Genomic DNA, 17,359 nt, shown 5'->3' on the forward strand with positions numbered 1-17,359 from the left:
GGCATCAAATCTACTTCAATTCAGCGAGCTTAGAAGAGGAATCAAAACTCGTTGGACTGCATTGCCAAATAGTCTGTTAGTCTTTCTGTTTTGAGGGACTTCAGGTATTCTCACACAGTTGCAACCAAGCATGAAGGGAAAAAAAAAAAACGAAATTTGGACTGCTGACAACTTGGTTACTCCCAAAGATTCTTGTCACCACTGATAAACCAGCCATGCTGAACACTCATTCAGACATTAAGTTCAGGAATTGTTCTTGTTTTGTTGAATTCAAAGACAAAGTCAAGACTGTGCTTTTGGGTGAAGTCCGTTTTAACAAAGGGATAATATAAAAGTGATCCTGAAAGATGGCACAGCAGTGAGGACATTGTGAAAATGTTTTGATTACTGAATGGAGCAAAGGTATTAGGTCAACACACAACAGGGTTTCTTTTTAAAAGCACGTCAAGATGCTATGAGGAAATATCAGGACAGGGTGGGCCCTAAAAAGGTCACTACATGTGACGCACGAACATAACCTGCTGCTTTAAATAGCGACCAACTGCTTCTCATTTCTATGAAATGAATATATTAAGTACTGATAATAATGGATTGTTCAGTTAACCTTTAGTGGGGAAAAGGCATTGTCTTCTATATAAAGCCAACAAACTGATTTAGGTCAGTGGCCTTTTCATGTTAAAAATTGCAGTGAACTGCTTCCACCTAGTGGCAAAATGGCTCCCCTGCCAAGTGTCTGCCAAGCAATTGGAAAAAAAAAATTGAATTTACTTTGTAATTCATTAAATGTATATAAAATACATTTTAAAGATTTATTTCATTTCCTAAAACATCTTTCTGCACATATTTAAAAGCTTTATAAAAATTACACAAGATCACAAGTTTTATCTGAAACACGTCTCAGTAAAATGTAAACTCAGATGTTTTTGAAAACAACTTACTCTTACAGGCGCCGGGCTTTGTCAAACTCATGCGCAATTTTCAGCGCGGTGCTATTGAGTCCCACAGACTGCATGTTAGTGATGATGGTGACCACCACTCCCTGTGGGAGGAGGGGGCTCTGTCCTTGGCGCAGGTCTATCTCCTCACTGGGTAACACCAGGAGGACACTGCTAGCTCCCACAGCGCCGCCTGTGTGCGACACGTAGTGTCTGCGCTTCCTGCACTGGCCATACCTCTGCAGTTTCTCCACTACCAGCCAGCCTTGGGCATACATTCCATCTTTATCCCAGCTAGCCTCTGTCCTGTCAACTGGTGCCCACAGCTCTATGGAGGTTTTGGGCTTGAGGAAGCCAGACAGCAAGCCCTCAGTGTCCTTTAGATGGGCCACCTGGTAGCTGTAGAGTAGAGCATTACCGAACAGCAGCAGGTCTCCCACAGTAGAAAGGAAACCGCCTCCTGCCCACTTGTAGGAGTTGTCTACGTACGGGCAGTTAACAACACGTCCTCTCTTGTTGAGGTGATAGTATCTGTGGAGGAGTGTAACCTTTAAATATGCACTCACCATTGAATTTTGTAGCATGAAGTGTACACTCAAAAACAATCACGAGCAATCAAAACAACCTCAAAGAAACATCAGATCTCTACAAAGTTCTATTCTGATGTTACTGATAAATCTCCCCTGTTCTCAACTGTGACTTGTTAGAGTGATTTAGACACAACTTGACACTGGTTATTCAAGATTACCTGGAGCGGTGGTAAATAATAGGGTCATTCTCGTCAGGCACAGTATTGAGCATTCCCAGTTCACGAAACATGTTCATCATGACATCCAGGAAGCGCTGGCCAGCAGCTCGCTCCACAACAGCACTGAGCAGAGTAAAGGCGTGGGTGGAGTACAAAAAAGTGGTTCCTGCATGTAGCAAAAAAATAAATCTTACTCAGCAGTACATTAATATTGAAAAAGCATCACATCTGAATGGTTAAGCAAGCAAATGTGCACTTTACCAGGTTTGAAAATGAGCGGGTCGTCCTTGAAGAGGTCCAAGGCCTGAGTGACACTTTCAAAGTTGTCCTTCAAGTAATACTCCTCATGCTCAAACTCTTTTTTCTTCTGAGTCTGAGTGGCTTCTTTGCCTTTAGCGTTCTGTTCTGTCGTGGGTTTATCTTTGTTTTCAGATGAGCTCTTTTCATCCTCTTTCTCTTTAACTGGTTGCTTTAGAAGTCGCTTAGCTTTCTCTTTGTCCTCTTTCACTTTCTTTGCATCCTTCTCATAATGTCGTATGCCGCTTAGGTGGGACAGAATCATACGAGGCGTTATTGTGACCTGAAAGAACACAACAAATAATGTGAATGTGAGCTGAACACATAAACGAACAAGATGGGATTGTTGAGATGAAAAAATAAAAATAAAAAAATAAGTGACTTACAGCCTGTCCATCAAATCGTTTCTGGGGAAATTCTGGGACATATTTCTGGACTGGGACGTCAAGATCTAGTTTCCCTTCTTCACACAGTCGCGCAGCAGCTGCAGATGTGAGCGGCTTACTGATGCTGGCGATTCGCATCACCGTGTCTGGGCTGCATGGCACACGGTTCTCCAAATCAGCATAACCGATCCCTGAATTACATGAAGCATTTTCAATAATCATATAAGAACGTGATTTCAGAGGAACATATAAAAGAGTCCATGTGCTGAATTTTAATATACGTTTATCGCAATAAACCCTGATCTTCTTGGGGACATTTCAGTGACAGAGAGAGACCATGAAAGAGGATGATGATTAATTTCACGATATGTGTCATCAGGTCTCTGGTTTCTGTGGGTATCTGCTGGCTTGACTCATGACACGAACAAAAGTTCCTAGTTTTCTCCTACAAAGTAAACCTGTACTGTTCATTTGCTACACAATCTCCAAGCAACGCTGTCCAAAAACTGGCAAGGCAACTTTCAGCAACCTTGCAAACAATTATTTACAGAAGCATTCATTTGTTTTGTGAGAGAGCGTTCAACCATCCAGACTGGTGATGTTTAAGCTAAACCTGTTTACATACCTCAAGTCCACAACACAAAACAAGATGCCAGCAACTCAACACTGTGAGAACACTGACATTCAGTCAGCATTGTACCTGCACATGACACAGTTACTGTTTCATGTGAGTTATTTTATAAGCAAAAATTATAAATATTCTCCAGCTCCAGCTTCGCCAACATTATCCTTTGCTGTTTTCTACTGTGTAATATAAGTATAAATATAATATCTTTGGGTTTAGTAGTAAATAATTAATATGGACACATTCCTTCAGTTTGGGGAAATTGTGAAGGGATTTTTCTCAAGGTTTACAAGCAATCCTACAAGTTTGTCTTGTGCACCATGGTTGTACCAGCCAAACTGGTATGAAACTATAGTGGAAAATTGAAACTGGCTACATTAGTATTGCAGTGTTTTAATAGTATACATAGCACATTTACTGTGGAATTTGCAGGCACCAACCTTCACACCAGACCTGAGCACCATCCACAGAGACCCCAACCACCAACCCAGGGGCCCCGACCTCAGCCTGACAACAGACACAGATACAACACCGAACTGATACAGGTGGAAGTGAAGTTAGTCAGCGGGGAATATAAGGAGAAAGCAAAGCGCAGCTGGTCAGTGAGACACCCAGCGGGTCCCAGGCCTACCTCTGTGCCTACCTTTATCCGCTCCACAAGGTCTCTGCTAACTTTAACTGCAGCGCTGTATCGGTCGGTCCTCTCTGCTCCTACAACTTCAACATCACACGAACTCTTGGAGGTGTCAGCGCCGTATTTCAGTCCCACGGCTAAAGCGACCCCCACACCAAGCCCGCACATCCACAGCCTGGACTTTGTCCGGTGTTTGGAAAAGGCTGCGTTTGACCCTCCGACATATCGCCTTTGTTGCTGAATAAAAACGCTCCGCTGCTGCTTCACTCGGGCTCCGGCTCGTAGCGTCAACTCCCGCGCCGACAGCAGGGGACATGTGGCACAGAAGCGGTTTGGCAAAAACAACCGTGACATCGTTAGGAACGCTGCTCCTGTTTTTGTTTTGTTTTTTTGAATTTTTTTTTTTTAGTTACCAACAACTTGCTCACTTCCTGTTTGCGTCCTCGAACCAGACCAGATGAATCGCATCATGATCCTCACACAACATCGAGCGACGAAGAGCTCGGTGGGGGGCGGGCACCACAAAATGTAGTTTCAACACAGGGGCCAGGTTAGAGAAATGAACCGAAATGCTTCGACTGATGTCATGGTCTTGCTGTGGAGGAGTGTCTGTACACACCGTACTAGCTGTGTGCAGAGACTCGTTTACTCAAATTTACTGCTGGTTATATATTCATCAGCATAAAGCCCTGTTTAAGTCAGGCAGTGAAAATCTTACTGTGTATAAATGCAACTAAAAGATAAGTAAGAGAACAGCTGCCTAAAGCTGCACATCTCAAACATCAGAGTTGTGAAGATTCTGGTGTAGGACCCACCTTTCAAGCCCTAAACCACGTGTCAGCTTCTTTATTTGTGCAGAAATAAAGAAGAGGGGTCAAAAACTCAAAACTTGTGCAGTGCCTTTCAGGATAATCTCTCTCTCTTTTTCACACACAGTCACACACAGTCACACACGCAGCCTTATCTTGCCTCTGGTGCAACAAAGGACTTCCACAGAGGTCATGTCTACTTAGTCAAGTCTACTTAGCTGCTGTCAACACATGCAAAGAACATTTATTTTGTCCACATAAACTGCTGAATAATATTGTATATGGTATGTGCATACAGTTTTGAGATGCTGTCCCTTTAGCAGACTGTAGTAATCTATTTTATTTTTCAAGTTTTTAAACTCTATTACATGTCCAAGGGAAAAAAACTGTACAATTAACTCCACTGTTGGCTTCTGAGTAAAATAAGATATATGCAAATTATATAGGGCATGATAAAGTCATAGTTTATGATAAGGTCATAAACTATGGTTATTTAAATAACCTACCCAGCTGTATACTTGTAAGTTAAGTTCATGCACACCAACACTTCTTGAAGGTTAATGCAAATGAAATGCAATTTAACTCAGGAAAACTTATTTTAGTTTGTTCTCTATTTTAGTGCTTTCATTCAACTAAAAAAAAAATGTAGAAAAAGTTCCACTACTGGTGGATTACTCTGAAACTGAACTGATATGGTCCAGTAGAGCTTAGTGAGCTCCAGTGAACCAAAGCAACACGTGACAGTGTTTTCCTCCCCCAGCTGAGGGTCAAGTGAAAATGATCGAGGAGTGCAATGAAGCTGTGAAATGAACTGTTCCCCGTTTGTTCTGAAAAACTGAACATGCTCTACACCCCTGTGGGGAAGATGAAGTCTGTTAAAGAAGTTTCCTTTGTCTTTGCACTGCTTCAGGTGTTATTATCACCTCGAAGTCTATTAAAACCTTTAAGTTAGTTCACCTCTATGATGGACAAAAGGGCTGTGTATGAACCACAAACAAAGTTAGAAAACTTTCAAAACGTGCTTTTATTTTATCGTCATAATTTGTACATTTCAGATATGATAAACACTTGAAACATCTACATTAAAATAATGCTAAAACAATGCACAACCAGATGAATGAAATTATATTTTATAGACAAGATGAAAAAAAATTTGAACAATGTTTTTAAAGAAAACTAAGACTATACTGTAATGCATTAGCATTTTTCTGACACTGCTTAACAATACAGTAGCACCAGTATACATACTGACAGGCATAGCCAATGTATACTTAGATTTCAGTGGAAATTTTCTGGGAGAAGGGCATATATATATGTTTTTTTTTTAAGACATAGTTTGTTTACAGTATGCAAAATGTGCATCATGTTGAGCTTTAATTAAGTGCAATTTATCCTTAATCCTTTGGTATGTGCATAATGGTGGCATAATGGTATAAGGGTGGAATGGAACGTACAAGATCAGCTTCAATGCAGATGTAAAAAACAATTTTTGTAACCAATGGCACATGTCATTTCACCAGATGACTTGTCAAAAAAAAAAGAGAGGAAAAAAAAGGAAAAGGAAAAACTCAAGGATTGCAAAAGGCGGACATCAATACATGATAAAACCTGGCTTGCGAAAACAATGGTGTTTCTCCGTTTAGGCTTCATCTAAGGGAATGGTTAAGCTTTGCTTCCCTTTAGCTTTGCTCTTTGGTCGAGTTCCGCTGAAGGCAGGACGGTGCAATAGGAATAGCATCTGGCTGTTTGTTCTCCACCATGGGCACGGTACGAGAAGAAGGATTTATGGCAAGCAAGGTGCAAGTACAAAAAGCCAAAACCACAGTGTGTGGGTGGGGAAGGGTCAGGCCGTGCTTTCACAAATTATTCAGTTCCATTAGAGTCTGGTCCAGCATCTGGTGCATGTCGAGGTTCTCTTCTTTAGCGTGCGACAGTTTCTCTGTTAGAACATCAAATGAAGAAGTTTTAATCTCACACAAGCGAGCGTAAGTGAGTCACTTGGTTAGCTTGCATTAATAATGAAGCTTGCTACATCATTCAGGTCAGTCATTAAATCTGAGTGCTTTTAAATCCAATCTACACAACACTGACAGAAAACAAGAGAAACACACTGAGTAAACAGGGCTCATATTATGATATGCAAGCAACCATGCACACAGGTTACAGTCTACAACATAACTCTTATTAATACACATAAACACAACAATTTACAAAAAGGATTACTGTATAATTTTATAACAATAAGTTGTTATATGATATATTTGAGATAATCCCTGATTTTCAGTATATTTCACTATAAATACACTTCCACAAACAGCAACACAAATTTCAAGCAGTGCAGGCATCGTACGCGGACAATGCAAAACGGAAGAGCTTTGGATCGTACACTGAATCAGATTGTCGCACACATTAAACAACAAAACCGTAACAAATGTAACAAAACATTCACACAATTTAGTCCTCATTCAAGGCCACGCGTAGTTCATTAGTGAGAAGGCGGTTTTTCTGAAGTTGCTGGTAGAGGCGATCTTTGCAGTCAGAAAGCAAGTTGAAAAACAGAGAGAGGACAGGAAATCAGAGGAAAAAAAGGAAAAGAGAAGGTGCATTGCCTGCTGACACCTACCTTCTTTAGAACAGATCACGGACGGCTTTTTTAATCTTTGTCAAACACACTGAAAATATCTGAAAAGCCTTTAATCAACATGACCGATCAGTGTTTTTGATGTACTTGTTTTTTGAGGGAGTTTTGTGTCATCCAAGATTTTTTTTTTTTTTTTTTTGCAAAAGGTAAGGCATAGCACGACAGTGTGTTGGGTGAAAACAGAGAAGGAAAAGATTTAATCCAGAAAGGCTAAAGGGAACCATGGCAGCACAACTTAACCTTAAAAAAAATCTTTAAAAGTGGATAGGGTGGAAACAAAATAGAAAAAAATAATGGATTCTATGAATGCTGTGTCTGTCTGTTCTGTCATAATATCCTCTATCAAAAGCATTTTACAGTATGCTTAAAAATGGCTGATCAACATCAGAACTGGATAAACTATGACACAGAATCGACCCTCCTGCAGTGTAAGTTTGTTTAGACATTTCTGAGTTTGAGGATGTGGTCCAAAGATTGTTCTACAGTCCCATTTAAACTGTGAAATCTCACAACACACAGCTCTGAAAAATTGTTGACTTCTGCTCATCTTTCTGTGCCTGACTTTATGCGGAATAAATTTAATTTAAAAAAAAGACTCAAAATGTGTGATTGTATATTTATTCAAATATAGGACAGGATACTGTGTATCATACAAAGCCCATGAGTCATAATCACTGATATCAGTTTCATCCAATTTTTCCAGCAACCAGATGAGGCTCCACGTATCATGCGTTCTGCTCTGTACTGCGCCCATTGCTCTACTTTACCACAGCCTTCCTGATAACAGTCCAACACTAATTCCCTCCAATTCTCAAATCTTTCCAGTCAGCTCATCCTGCCACAGTACTAAATATTGAAAAGTGCTTGCATGCATCAGTCTCAAATGCGAGAGAAGACAACTCGGCTCAGCTTTCAGTCAAGTACCTGTAAGTGTTTATGTGCTTATAGCACTACTGTGATATTCCTAATATCTCAGCTTCACAGAACAGTATCTGAGGAACATAAACAGACCAACCATTGAAATCTATAAAACTACACCACGGGAAGCAGGGTGAAGCTCAGCCAATGGTTTGAGATGCAGAAACAAAAACAAAAACATAACTTAAAAGCGGGTCTTCCTGGTTTTATTTGAGCCGCTTGAAAATAAATAAAAATCAAAAAGGAGCAAAAAAGGACAGAGTAAAGAGATACAGCTTACATAGAAGGAAGGACGTTTTATTTTTTACACAACGCAGAAAGATTCTAGGATTCTGTACAAGAGATGGGATGGAGTTAACTTTGACATGAGGATGAAAACATGAGGTGGGAAGGAAAGCAAAGACAGAAAGGGAAGGGAAAATGGAGAGAAGGCTGGAGAGAGCGGACAGATGCCGCTCAGCCGGCAGGAGGCGTCTTTGATGAGGTGTAAACAATTTATCTGCGTGGGAGACAAGAAGTACAGTGAACCAAGGGGTCGGCGTGGGACCTACGGAAACTTGAGATGCGCACCACAATACACGGGAGTCACGGCACTGCACTACAAAACCACAATGCACAATGGAAACGCATTGTGAGATGGAGCACGTCGTCAAGCACAAACTGGAACAACTACTCCCTCTGATCGAGAACTTTCTGCTAAAACACGAGGAGCAGCGCTGGACCAGACAGATGTCGTGCACCTTGCCAATCTCCCACAGAATGGCCAAATGGTGAGGGACAACACTTAATTTAGCAAAACTGGGGGCTCAACCACAGTGATGCTAAACTATGACAGTTAGTATTCAGCTGGTATGATGATAGAACAAAGAAGGGGGGGGTCTCAAAAACACACTGGGGGCCTTTCTTCTAGACAGAAGGAGACCATATTAGTAGAAGAGGAAAGAGGAAACACTACACATAACCTCCAGTTACAGCGAATCAGATTCATTGAAATGCTTCCTTAACAGTCTAGAACATTTCAATAGACAACCTGCATGCATTGCCTAGAATGTCAAAATATCATGTGAAATTACATCAATATTTTGAAAATTAGGCAATTATCAAAATGCATAAACTCACAGAAGGAACAATGAATACTTTTCACATAAAAAAAATAATACAACTCGCAGTTAAGATGGCTACAACAGTTTAAACAGACCTGACCCATGCCGTTTTTGTTCATGCATAACATTACTTCAGTCCTGTTTACAGTATTTTCGAATGTCAATGACACCGATGCAAATGGCATGACTTAGAGTAATGAGTCATAATTACTGCAAGTTGGCTTGAATTACACAGACATGGAATAACACATTGTCTGTTTTAAGACATTAAACTTTAAGACTATATTAAAAACATAGCTACAACCAGTTTAAGTCCAGGGACAGATGCAAGAGTTTGATGCACTAATAATGACAGGTAGATGAAAATGCCAGAGGTGTAGGTGGGGCAGCTGGTGTACAGAGTAGGGGAAAGAAGGGTGTCGGCGGCACAAGCAGGCACTGCGAGTTGAAAATTACATGGAAGTCATGTCGTTGAGGGCGTGGTCCAGCTCCTCGCTGATGGCCTTGTACTTCAGTTTCTGGGCATACAACTCATCTATTGGTGGGCCAGGGGTGCAGGGGGAGGGAGGTGCAGTGAAAGAGAGCAAAGGTGGAGGAGCACATGGTAAGGAGGTGAAAGGTGAAGCATCCAGACCATTGACAAGAGAGGGGGGAAGACAGGAAGGTGTGATAGAAAAAAAAATTGGGAAAAAGAGGAAAACAAAGTTATACCAGAAAATGATGGAATGGAAGTGCAAGAAAAAAAAAGGAAAATTCCTCAGCACCCTCATCAAGAAATGGACCGTTTATTTCACTGTCATATGGCTCTCAGGCCTTAGCTTTCACTCCACTGAACACTGAGTCAACATCTAGGCCTGAAATCTGATAAACATCAAAGCCATTCGTTCCTACCTTGAAACCCAAAAACAAATCAACTAGACTTAATAGAGAAAGGATAAGAGTCACCACAACAAAAGTGTGATGCTGTCTGAAAAAGGGCCATGATGAAATTCAGAGGGAAGCAGAAATAAAGATAAAGAGCAAAACAAAGAACGGACTGATAAAGAGATTTTCTGAAAAAGCAAGGAGGACTTACCCAAATACCATGACCGATATAAAAAAAAAATATATACCATTTCAAAATAACCAAAGTAGCTTTCTGGGTTGAGATGCAAAAAAATCATACCTTCCAAGTCATCAATGGTCTTCTCAAGCTTGGCTACTGATCTCTCAGCGAACTCAGCACGAGTCTCAGCCTGTGGCAGAGAGACAGATTTATGAGTCAGGCCAACACTCGACCTGCAACACAGCATCTGCGACTTGGATAAATGCTCCAGGACTCAGCTAAGTCCTTGTGAAACTTTACCTCCTTCAGCTTGTCGGTGAGGACCTTGATCTCCTCCTCGTACTTGTCCTCCTTCTGTGAGTACTGTGGGACGTAAACAACGACAGGAGTCAAACATGTGGGCGGGAGTCAAACTCAGATTGTCCTGGTGTTTTCACAGTGATACCACGAACATCACAACCCAACACATTTCTGCGTGTATTGTCAAATAAAACTGACGTGAAGAGATCCAGCTCCTCAGACTCTTCTGCTCCCCACTCACAGCATGCACTTGGCCAGAAGGTCGCACTTACCTTCTCAGCCTGGGCCTCCAGTGACTTCAGGTTGTTGGTCACAGTTTTCAACTCTTCCTCAAGCTCAGAGCATTTGCTGGTGTTTTAGACGAGGGGATACAGTTGCGAAAGAGAAGACGAGGGGGTGGAGGAAAAGGAGGGAAGCAGAACCGGACATAGACACAAAACAGGTGGAGGGAAAGTAAGAAAGAGGGAGGGAGAGGACACAAAATAAGTAAGAACTACAGGGCTTAAAGGAGGAGGGAAACCCAAGTACCTCAAAAGTGCTTTAACAGAGCAGGAATGTGAGAATAGCAATGTGACTCTTGTTAATTGATTACATGCTTTTTGAGCTAAATATCATGCTTTTCTTAAACATGAAGCGTTATTCTTGCACAGTCCCTGCCATGTTAAAGGCGTGAAAGAGTCTAATACTCAGAATAAAATAGCGTGAAAGAGGAAAGTAACAAGCACAGCAAGCAAAGCAGAGGCTTCATTCAGCAGCACGAATGAAAGTGAAAAGAGCCACTCATCAAAGACATAAGTGTGTGTTAGTTTTTTGTTTGTTGTACCTGAGCGACTGAGGATTTTAGTGATTTCATGCCTTGCTCCAAAACCCTTAGCTCATCCTCCATTCTTCGCGCTCCTCTGTTTACGGGTGTGGCGCACGCGTGCAAGCCAAAACCATTCAAACCACGGACGGCATGCAAATTATACAGAACACAGGGCACACTGTTAAACTGGAAACAAGTCATATTACTTTGTGTATTAGTGCTGAAAGCTCCAACTGTTTCAATGCCAGTGGACATGCAAGTGGAAATGCAGATTTAGAATACGCAAAGGTGAAACAGCTTACCTTTCTGACAGCTCAGCGCGCTCCTCTGTACGCTCGAGGTCACCCTCAATGATCACCAGCTTACGGGCCACCTTTAGGTGCAAGCACAAAGTGTTACAACGCAACTGATACTCGACGAGTTACGCAGTTAGGATGTGGTTTAAAGGTTTTTCCTCAAAATGAAAGCGAACCACTCAAATACGATTATACTTGGTAACAACTGACTTTAAACTCCTAAAGGTTTAGCTTAAGATTTTATTACAAAAACTAATTACACCTTTGAAATGCCATCTATTATCGATAACTGGGACAGAGTATTTCACAGTGGTACTGATTGCAGTAATTGATCAACTGCATGTCTGGTGTTGCAGAACAGTTTTTTTGGGGTGGCTGCCAATGGCCCCGAAAACTCGCCTCCTCATATTTGCGGTCAGCCTCCTCAGCGATGTGTTTGGCCTCTTTCAGCTGGATCTCCTGCAGCTCCATCTTCTCCTCATCCTTCATGGCCCTGTTCTCAATGACCTTCATGCCTCTGTGTGAGGGAACAAATAAGTCAAGGGATGTTAGGAATCAGGAGCTGAGACCTGACAGCCTACAGTCTCCCAGAGGACACACATGTCTGGTGCACTGTAGTGTTTACTGGTAAATCTTTAATATGCTCTTCTGAGGTGAATGGCTGATTATTTTCTGACATCAAAGAGGGAGAAAATACAGAATTAGGGATGTTAGGAAATGACTGCACTATGTGACACCAATAGTGAAACAGTGAACTGTCTGACATCCAGTGCCACAGCACAGACGTGCTGCTTGTTCCCCATACAAAAGGACAGAAACACACTGGATCTTTAGGCCCTGCCACCTGGTCTCTACAGCAATAGAGTGAGAGCAAAATGGCAGAGGTCAGACGTCTGAGTCTGTGCAGCTTATAAGAAACCCACCTCTCGCTCTCATCAGCAGCCTTCTCAGCCTCCTCCAGCTTGGTCAGGGCAGTGGCCAGACGCTCCTGAGCACGATCCAACTCCTCCTCAACCAGCTGGATACGTCTGTTAAGGGAAGCGACATCTCCCTCAGCCTAGGGAGAGAAGAGCAGCGCATCAGAATTTGGAGGTCACCATCTTTAACAAACAACCTGGAAATCACACATGCGTGCATAAACTGAACAAGTCAGCCCAAAGAATGTAGAGGGTGTAACTGATTTTTAGGGGGGTGGGTGGTGTTTCTGTGTGTCACCTGTTGGGAAAAGCCCTCCCAGGAGGTTTGCCTTTGCTCCTCACTGATTATGATTATTCATGATAACTATGTCCCAAGCTGACAGAAGGTTGAATACCCTGCCTCATTACCAGGCCCCAGAGAGAACATTAACAAGGCTCAAGTCAAAGGGCCTGAGACAACCATACTTTAAATGACTGCTCACACGGTATACACATACAGCCACAGAGGAGACTCTCTGGATAGTTCACAACTGTAGGAGACATTTAGGTGTAATATAACTAGTAACATTTGCGACACTGGTCCATGCTGAATGATCTGCTATCTCTGGAGAAAGACTGTTATGCATTAACGGGGACGTGATATTAAAAAAAAAGAAAGAAGAGAAAGGCCTTTCTATGATTATTCAAACGTGTATCTACTTCTTCTTTCTGATGTTTGCTCGTATGCAGGTATGAGATGTGCATTGTCCTGAAAATGCATGGTGAAAACAGGATACAACTACCAGACGTTTGGCTGACTCAAAGGGTCTTCTAAGGCTGTTTCGCCTGCAGCTCTTATTAAAGTGTGCAGTGCTGGACCAAAGTGCATCTCAAGGTGGGAAGGGTGACAAGGAAGTTACTAAAAATCTATAAAGTTGAAGCAGTAGTTTTGATTCCATTTTAACCACCTTACATAACACAAAGTGTCAGACTGAGCCTGAGATAGACTCTGACTTCTCTGAGTCCCTGCACAACCATATTCTTTCCCGTCTAGATAACTGCTGATGTGTTCACACGGAGGGAAATCACTCTTTGTAGCTGTGAAAACCTGTTGTCCTTATAAGGGCAAGTCAAAGAGCATTAGCTCACAGTACAGACTGACACCTTAAATGTTGCCACAGTTTTAGTTGTAACTTCCTGGTTTCAAAAAAAAAAAAAAAAAAAAAAAAAATCCTTTCAAGTGTCTAAACTTGTGCCGTCGTGGCTGCAGCACAGAATAAACGGAACTTATTTGAGAGCAAGGTTGAATGGGACCGTTACTGCGAAGTGCATCCAGGGAGATGTCAGCGAAATAAAAAGCAGGGAGATTAGGCAACACGTTGCCACAATCTGTCACCGCTGCTCTGTTGCTCAGACCTGGGCATCAGCGGCCTAACGTTACCAATTATACGCGCTTAGCCAAGGAGCAGCAGGCTATCAAACCCTCCAGCAGACTAGTTCGCGGTGGCACTGCACGGAGCCAAGAAAAGCTCGGCTTGCAGCGCTGCGGCGTGTATCGAGAGAGAAATCCCGCTGCATCTCCGCGTATCTGCAATTCAAACTCAACGCACGAAATGAAGCGATGACACATAAACAGGCTACAAGAGGTGGATGTGTAATGTGTCCGCTTCATAAGCAGCTCCTGTCCGCCTGTACGCGCGGTAAACATGCTTACTTGTTCCCTTGCTCCCCTCTGCGCAAGCAACTCCTTCTGTAATCTTTCGGATCTCTCTTCAGCACTGTCTGCCTGCTCTTGCAAGGATTTGATCCTTCGTCTTACTGACTCCAGCGATGTAACTCCGGCCATTGTTTATTATACAACTATAATTTTAAATATTTAAAAAACAAACAAACAAAAACAAAACCCCTCCACTATGTGCAGCGGCACAATTTCCGACAAACTGGCAAGCAGCGAGGTGACGTCCTTGATTGTGCTGAAAGCTGCGTGAAGACAGCCAGCACAATGCGCAAGGTTTCTGGAGGCGCACTCTGCGATGCCTGTTATTTGTCCAGGAAGTGCAGCTGATTTCAATATAAGCCTAAAACTTAAAAAAATAAAAAAAAATAAAAAATAAAAAAGTAATCTGCGTGGGTTGTGCAAAGAGTCACATCTCCTGCATTGCCCTATAAAATAATAAAATGCGAAATTCAATTGGTCCAAAGTAACAATGCCTTTTTAATGACAAGAACACACCCTGTGAAATACACTGTGATGATCGTGCCTGTGGCGGACTACTAATGGAGCCACAGCGCCATCTGCGGGTCAGCTGTCAGCGGTACGCATGGTAATGAAATACTCTGAGCCTTCAGGCCGTTCAGTGAGCCTTCACTGAATGCGGTAATTACAGGCTACGTTCTAGACTTTGTGCAAATATGACAGAAAATCACTCCAAAAACATGGAGAAAAACAAGGCCATAAAACCTGAGTAGTAGTTAAAGTCGTTTGAAATAGTACAGCCATACTTTAAGATTATATTAAGAAATAAACTACAGCAGGATCTAGGCCTGTAGGGAATAACATGCACCATCAAAGGTGTTAAAGCTAAAACTCACTAGACTATGAAGTACAGTCACTACCGCCTAACTCCCTGAAGGAATCCAATTAAAGGATTATTCCAACGGGGTTTCCTCAGAGGCGGCTCATAAGCCGCTCTGCACACTGATTACTCTGATGGTCTCTTGTGAGCAAACATCTCTGTCTGCTGCGCATGAACCTGACCCTATAACTGACTGGGTCATTAACAGGACTGTTTGTCGTGAGAAAACGTTTATGAAGACCCAAAGTGTGTTTGGTCAGGTCGCGACCTTTAAATGCCTCAATCTGAATTCTTTACATAGTTTTCCTGTTTATCCAAAAAGGAGAGAAAAAAAAAAACACAATGAGTAACAAACTACTCTTAAAAGAATCATTTATTTAATTTTGCTGTAAATGAGCTAAAGTTATTTATTTTTTTAATTAGTAGGCTGCCTTGGACATTTTTTTTTATGGGAAACAGTTTTTCCCTTTGGTAGGCCTAAGCAAAGAGCGCAGCCCGCAGATGTGAGCTCTATCTTGACCATATAAAGCAGTGGGCTATATTTATCCAGGCGCTTGCTCTCAGTGCTCATGGGAAGACTGCACACTAGACTACTTCACTTTTCTCTCTGTAAAAGACTTCCTCGGTCAGTAACCTATAAGACTGAACAAATCCAGGTCAAAGAACACAAAATTATTATACAAGATAGACTGTTAATGTTTGAGTTAGCCTGTGGGCGATTTGAATCTGTAATTTAAGAAATATAATTATACATATATGTGTGTTTCAGTTAAACAGACAATCTGACTTTCTTTGGGCTGACTTTTAAGTGACTGTGCACGTGATTCGTGACAAAACATAAAGCGACAGTTCAACAATATGGTCAAAAGGACAATTTGGAGTTTGATGGTTATTTTTTTTTCCTCCAGGATGAGCAGGTGTACGAAACTTGCCCATCCGAAAGGAAACTCATCTCAGAGATAATGCATGAGGGCAGTTTGAATTGGCGCACAAGGAGGAGAATTTATTTTTCTGTGGTGTTGGACTGTCGCTTCCCACACTCGCAGTGATGAGAGAATGAAGATGTGAGGAAACGTGGTGCAGGAATGGTGCCATTGTGAGTCCCTTCCCTACTTACATCGGTGGCTTTCTTCTCAGCCAGCTCAAGTTTCTCCTGGGCATCTTTAAGAGCCTCAGAGTACTTGTCCAACTCATCCTCAGTTCCCTTCAGCTTCTTCTGCAGAGCTACCAAATCGTCCTCAAGCTGAGGCGAGTTTCAGTGCGGGACAGTTTCAGAGGTGATCAGCGGGGCGGGGGTGGTGGGGGAGACGGAGTTGCGTGAGCGCGCACAGGCGCGAGAGCGCGGACAGATGGACACACACAGGACAGGAGAGAGGACAGGACAGGGCGGGGGGGGGGGGGGGGGGGGGGCAGAAAGGCAGAAGAGAAAAGTTAGGGAAGTACATGCACTTCAGGATCAGATACCTTGGTGGCGACCTCCTCAGCGGTCAGCAGCTTTTCCTCAGCAGTTTGGAACTCCTCAAACACTTTATCTCTTTCGTCTTCAGTAACACGCAATTTCTTTTCCAACTCTCTTATTTCGTCCTCTAACTATACATGCATGTAAAAAAACATTATAGAGTTAAACAGAATATGAAATAAACATGCATCGATTCTATGTATTTCTTATCAAATATTGTTTGAAACTTCCGAATTTAAAGACATGATTTTTTTAAAAAGACTATATTTACATCACCAAAACAGTTGAGAAGAGGATATAGAGCATCCAAAAATGAAAAAAAATAAAATAAAGAGGAATGTGTTATTCTTAATTGAATCCTTATTTGGGATTATCCAAGAGAGCAATTAATCCGTATTTAGGACGTGATCCATTTAAAGGGCAGCAGCTTTATGCTGCTACTGATACTCCTGCTTTTTTTTTTTTCTATGGATGAATTGATATTTTCCACAAAAGAAAAAAAAAATCAGCCGACCTGTTTGCTTCTGTCCTCTGATGCTTTCTTGTCTGACTCAGCCTGCTCAGCTCTGTCCAAGGCATTCTCCTTGTCGAGCTTGAGCATCTGCATCTTCTTCTTGATGGCATCCATGGCTGCTTATCGCTGTTCGGCAACGCCAACAAAACGTCCAAATGAAAACCAAGGAGAGAGCGGGAGAGGGGCTAGGGCGTCTGTGCCTTACTGAACGCTAAGCTGGAGTGCAGACTCTGACTGACTGTGCCCTGTCAAATATGTACTTTCAAGGGGGGCTGACTGGATTCCTTTGGACATCCAATACTTTTTTTGGAGGAGGCGTGTTGTAGGTGCCCGGGCGTTTTTTAAGGATCTGCTCAGCGATTCGTCGCTCCC

At 42.2% G+C, this 17,359-nt stretch overlaps 3 protein-coding genes across 13 annotated transcripts in view; all 3 read right to left on the bottom strand.

Moving 5' to 3' along the window:
* tmem266 (transmembrane protein 266) overlaps positions 1-1,048 on the bottom strand; it is a 30,638-nt gene extending 29,590 nt beyond the window's left edge. The window contains exon 1 of the mRNA XM_041037784.1: positions 939-1,048. The gene's annotated coding sequence lies outside the window, so the exon portion shown is untranslated. The remainder of the gene's footprint in view (positions 1-938) is intronic.
* lactb (lactamase, beta) lies at positions 248-4,087 on the bottom strand. 3 transcript variants are annotated; one of them, XM_041037789.1, is made up of 7 exons: positions 3,623-4,087; positions 3,432-3,498; positions 2,367-2,557; positions 1,945-2,263; positions 1,684-1,849; positions 1,190-1,466; positions 249-1,141 (listed from the first exon to the last, which is right to left on the bottom strand). In XM_041037789.1, the coding sequence occupies exons 1-7, from the start codon at positions 3,977-3,979 to the stop codon at positions 941-943; spliced, it is 1,578 nt and encodes a 525-aa protein (XP_040893723.1). In that variant the 5' UTR covers positions 3,980-4,087; the 3' UTR covers positions 249-940. The 3 variants fall into 3 exon arrangements, with proteins under 3 accessions (XP_040893721.1, XP_040893723.1, XP_040893722.1); XM_041037787.1 differs by having other exon boundaries at positions 248-1,466; XM_041037788.1 differs by having other exon boundaries at positions 251-1,466; positions 3,635-4,086.
* A 1,622-nt stretch (positions 4,088-5,709) lies between these two features.
* Positions 5,710-17,225, bottom strand: tpm1 (tropomyosin 1 (alpha)). 9 transcript variants are annotated; one of them, XM_041039043.1, is made up of 10 exons: positions 16,988-17,222; positions 16,479-16,604; positions 16,132-16,257; positions 12,466-12,599; positions 11,942-12,059; positions 11,549-11,619; positions 10,714-10,789; positions 10,442-10,504; positions 10,262-10,331; positions 5,710-6,373 (listed from the first exon to the last, which is right to left on the bottom strand). In XM_041039043.1, the coding sequence occupies exons 1-10, from the start codon at positions 17,099-17,101 to the stop codon at positions 6,291-6,293; spliced, it is 981 nt and encodes a 326-aa protein (XP_040894977.1). In that variant the 5' UTR covers positions 17,102-17,222; the 3' UTR covers positions 5,710-6,290. The 9 variants fall into 9 exon arrangements, with proteins under 9 accessions (XP_040894977.1, XP_040894971.1, XP_040894972.1 ...); XM_041039034.1 differs by lacking the exons at positions 5,710-6,373; positions 16,479-16,604 and adding exons at positions 8,275-8,492; positions 9,553-9,631 and having other exon boundaries at positions 16,988-17,219; XM_041039037.1 differs by lacking the exon at positions 16,132-16,257 and having other exon boundaries at positions 16,988-17,225.
* Positions 17,226-17,359: the final 134 nt, after the last annotated feature.

Source organism: Toxotes jaculatrix, chromosome 5, assembly GCF_017976425.1.
Source record: "Toxotes jaculatrix isolate fToxJac2 chromosome 5, fToxJac2.pri, whole genome shotgun sequence".
NCBI lineage: Eukaryota > Metazoa > Chordata > Actinopteri > Toxotidae > Toxotes > Toxotes jaculatrix.

What these genes read in the sequence shown, in the direction of transcription:
- lactb (XM_041037787.1), bottom strand. Translation starts at nt 3,979, where the DNA reads ATGTCACGGTTGTTTTTGCCAAACCGCTTCTGTGCCACATGTCCCCTG. An exon ending in AACGATTTGATGGACAGGCT is followed by an intron (nt 2,264 to 2,366) that starts GTAAGTCACTTA and finishes GTGTTCTTTCAG; the next exon opens with GTCACAATAACGCCTCGTAT. An exon ending in ATTATTTACCACCGCTCCAG is followed by an intron (nt 1,467 to 1,683) that starts GTAATCTTGAAT and finishes ACTCCTCCACAG; the next exon opens with ATACTATCACCTCAACAAGA.
- tpm1 (XM_041039043.1), bottom strand. Translation starts at nt 17,101, where the DNA reads ATGGATGCCATCAAGAAGAAGATGCAGATGCTCAAGCTCGACAAGGAG. An exon ending in GCTGCTGATGAGAGCGAGAG is followed by an intron (nt 12,060 to 12,465) that starts GTGGGTTTCTTA and finishes TCCCTCACACAG; the next exon opens with AGGCATGAAGGTCATTGAGA. An exon ending in CTGACCGCAAATATGAGGAG is followed by an intron (nt 11,620 to 11,941) that starts GCGAGTTTTCGG and finishes TTGCACCTAAAG; the next exon opens with GTGGCCCGTAAGCTGGTGAT.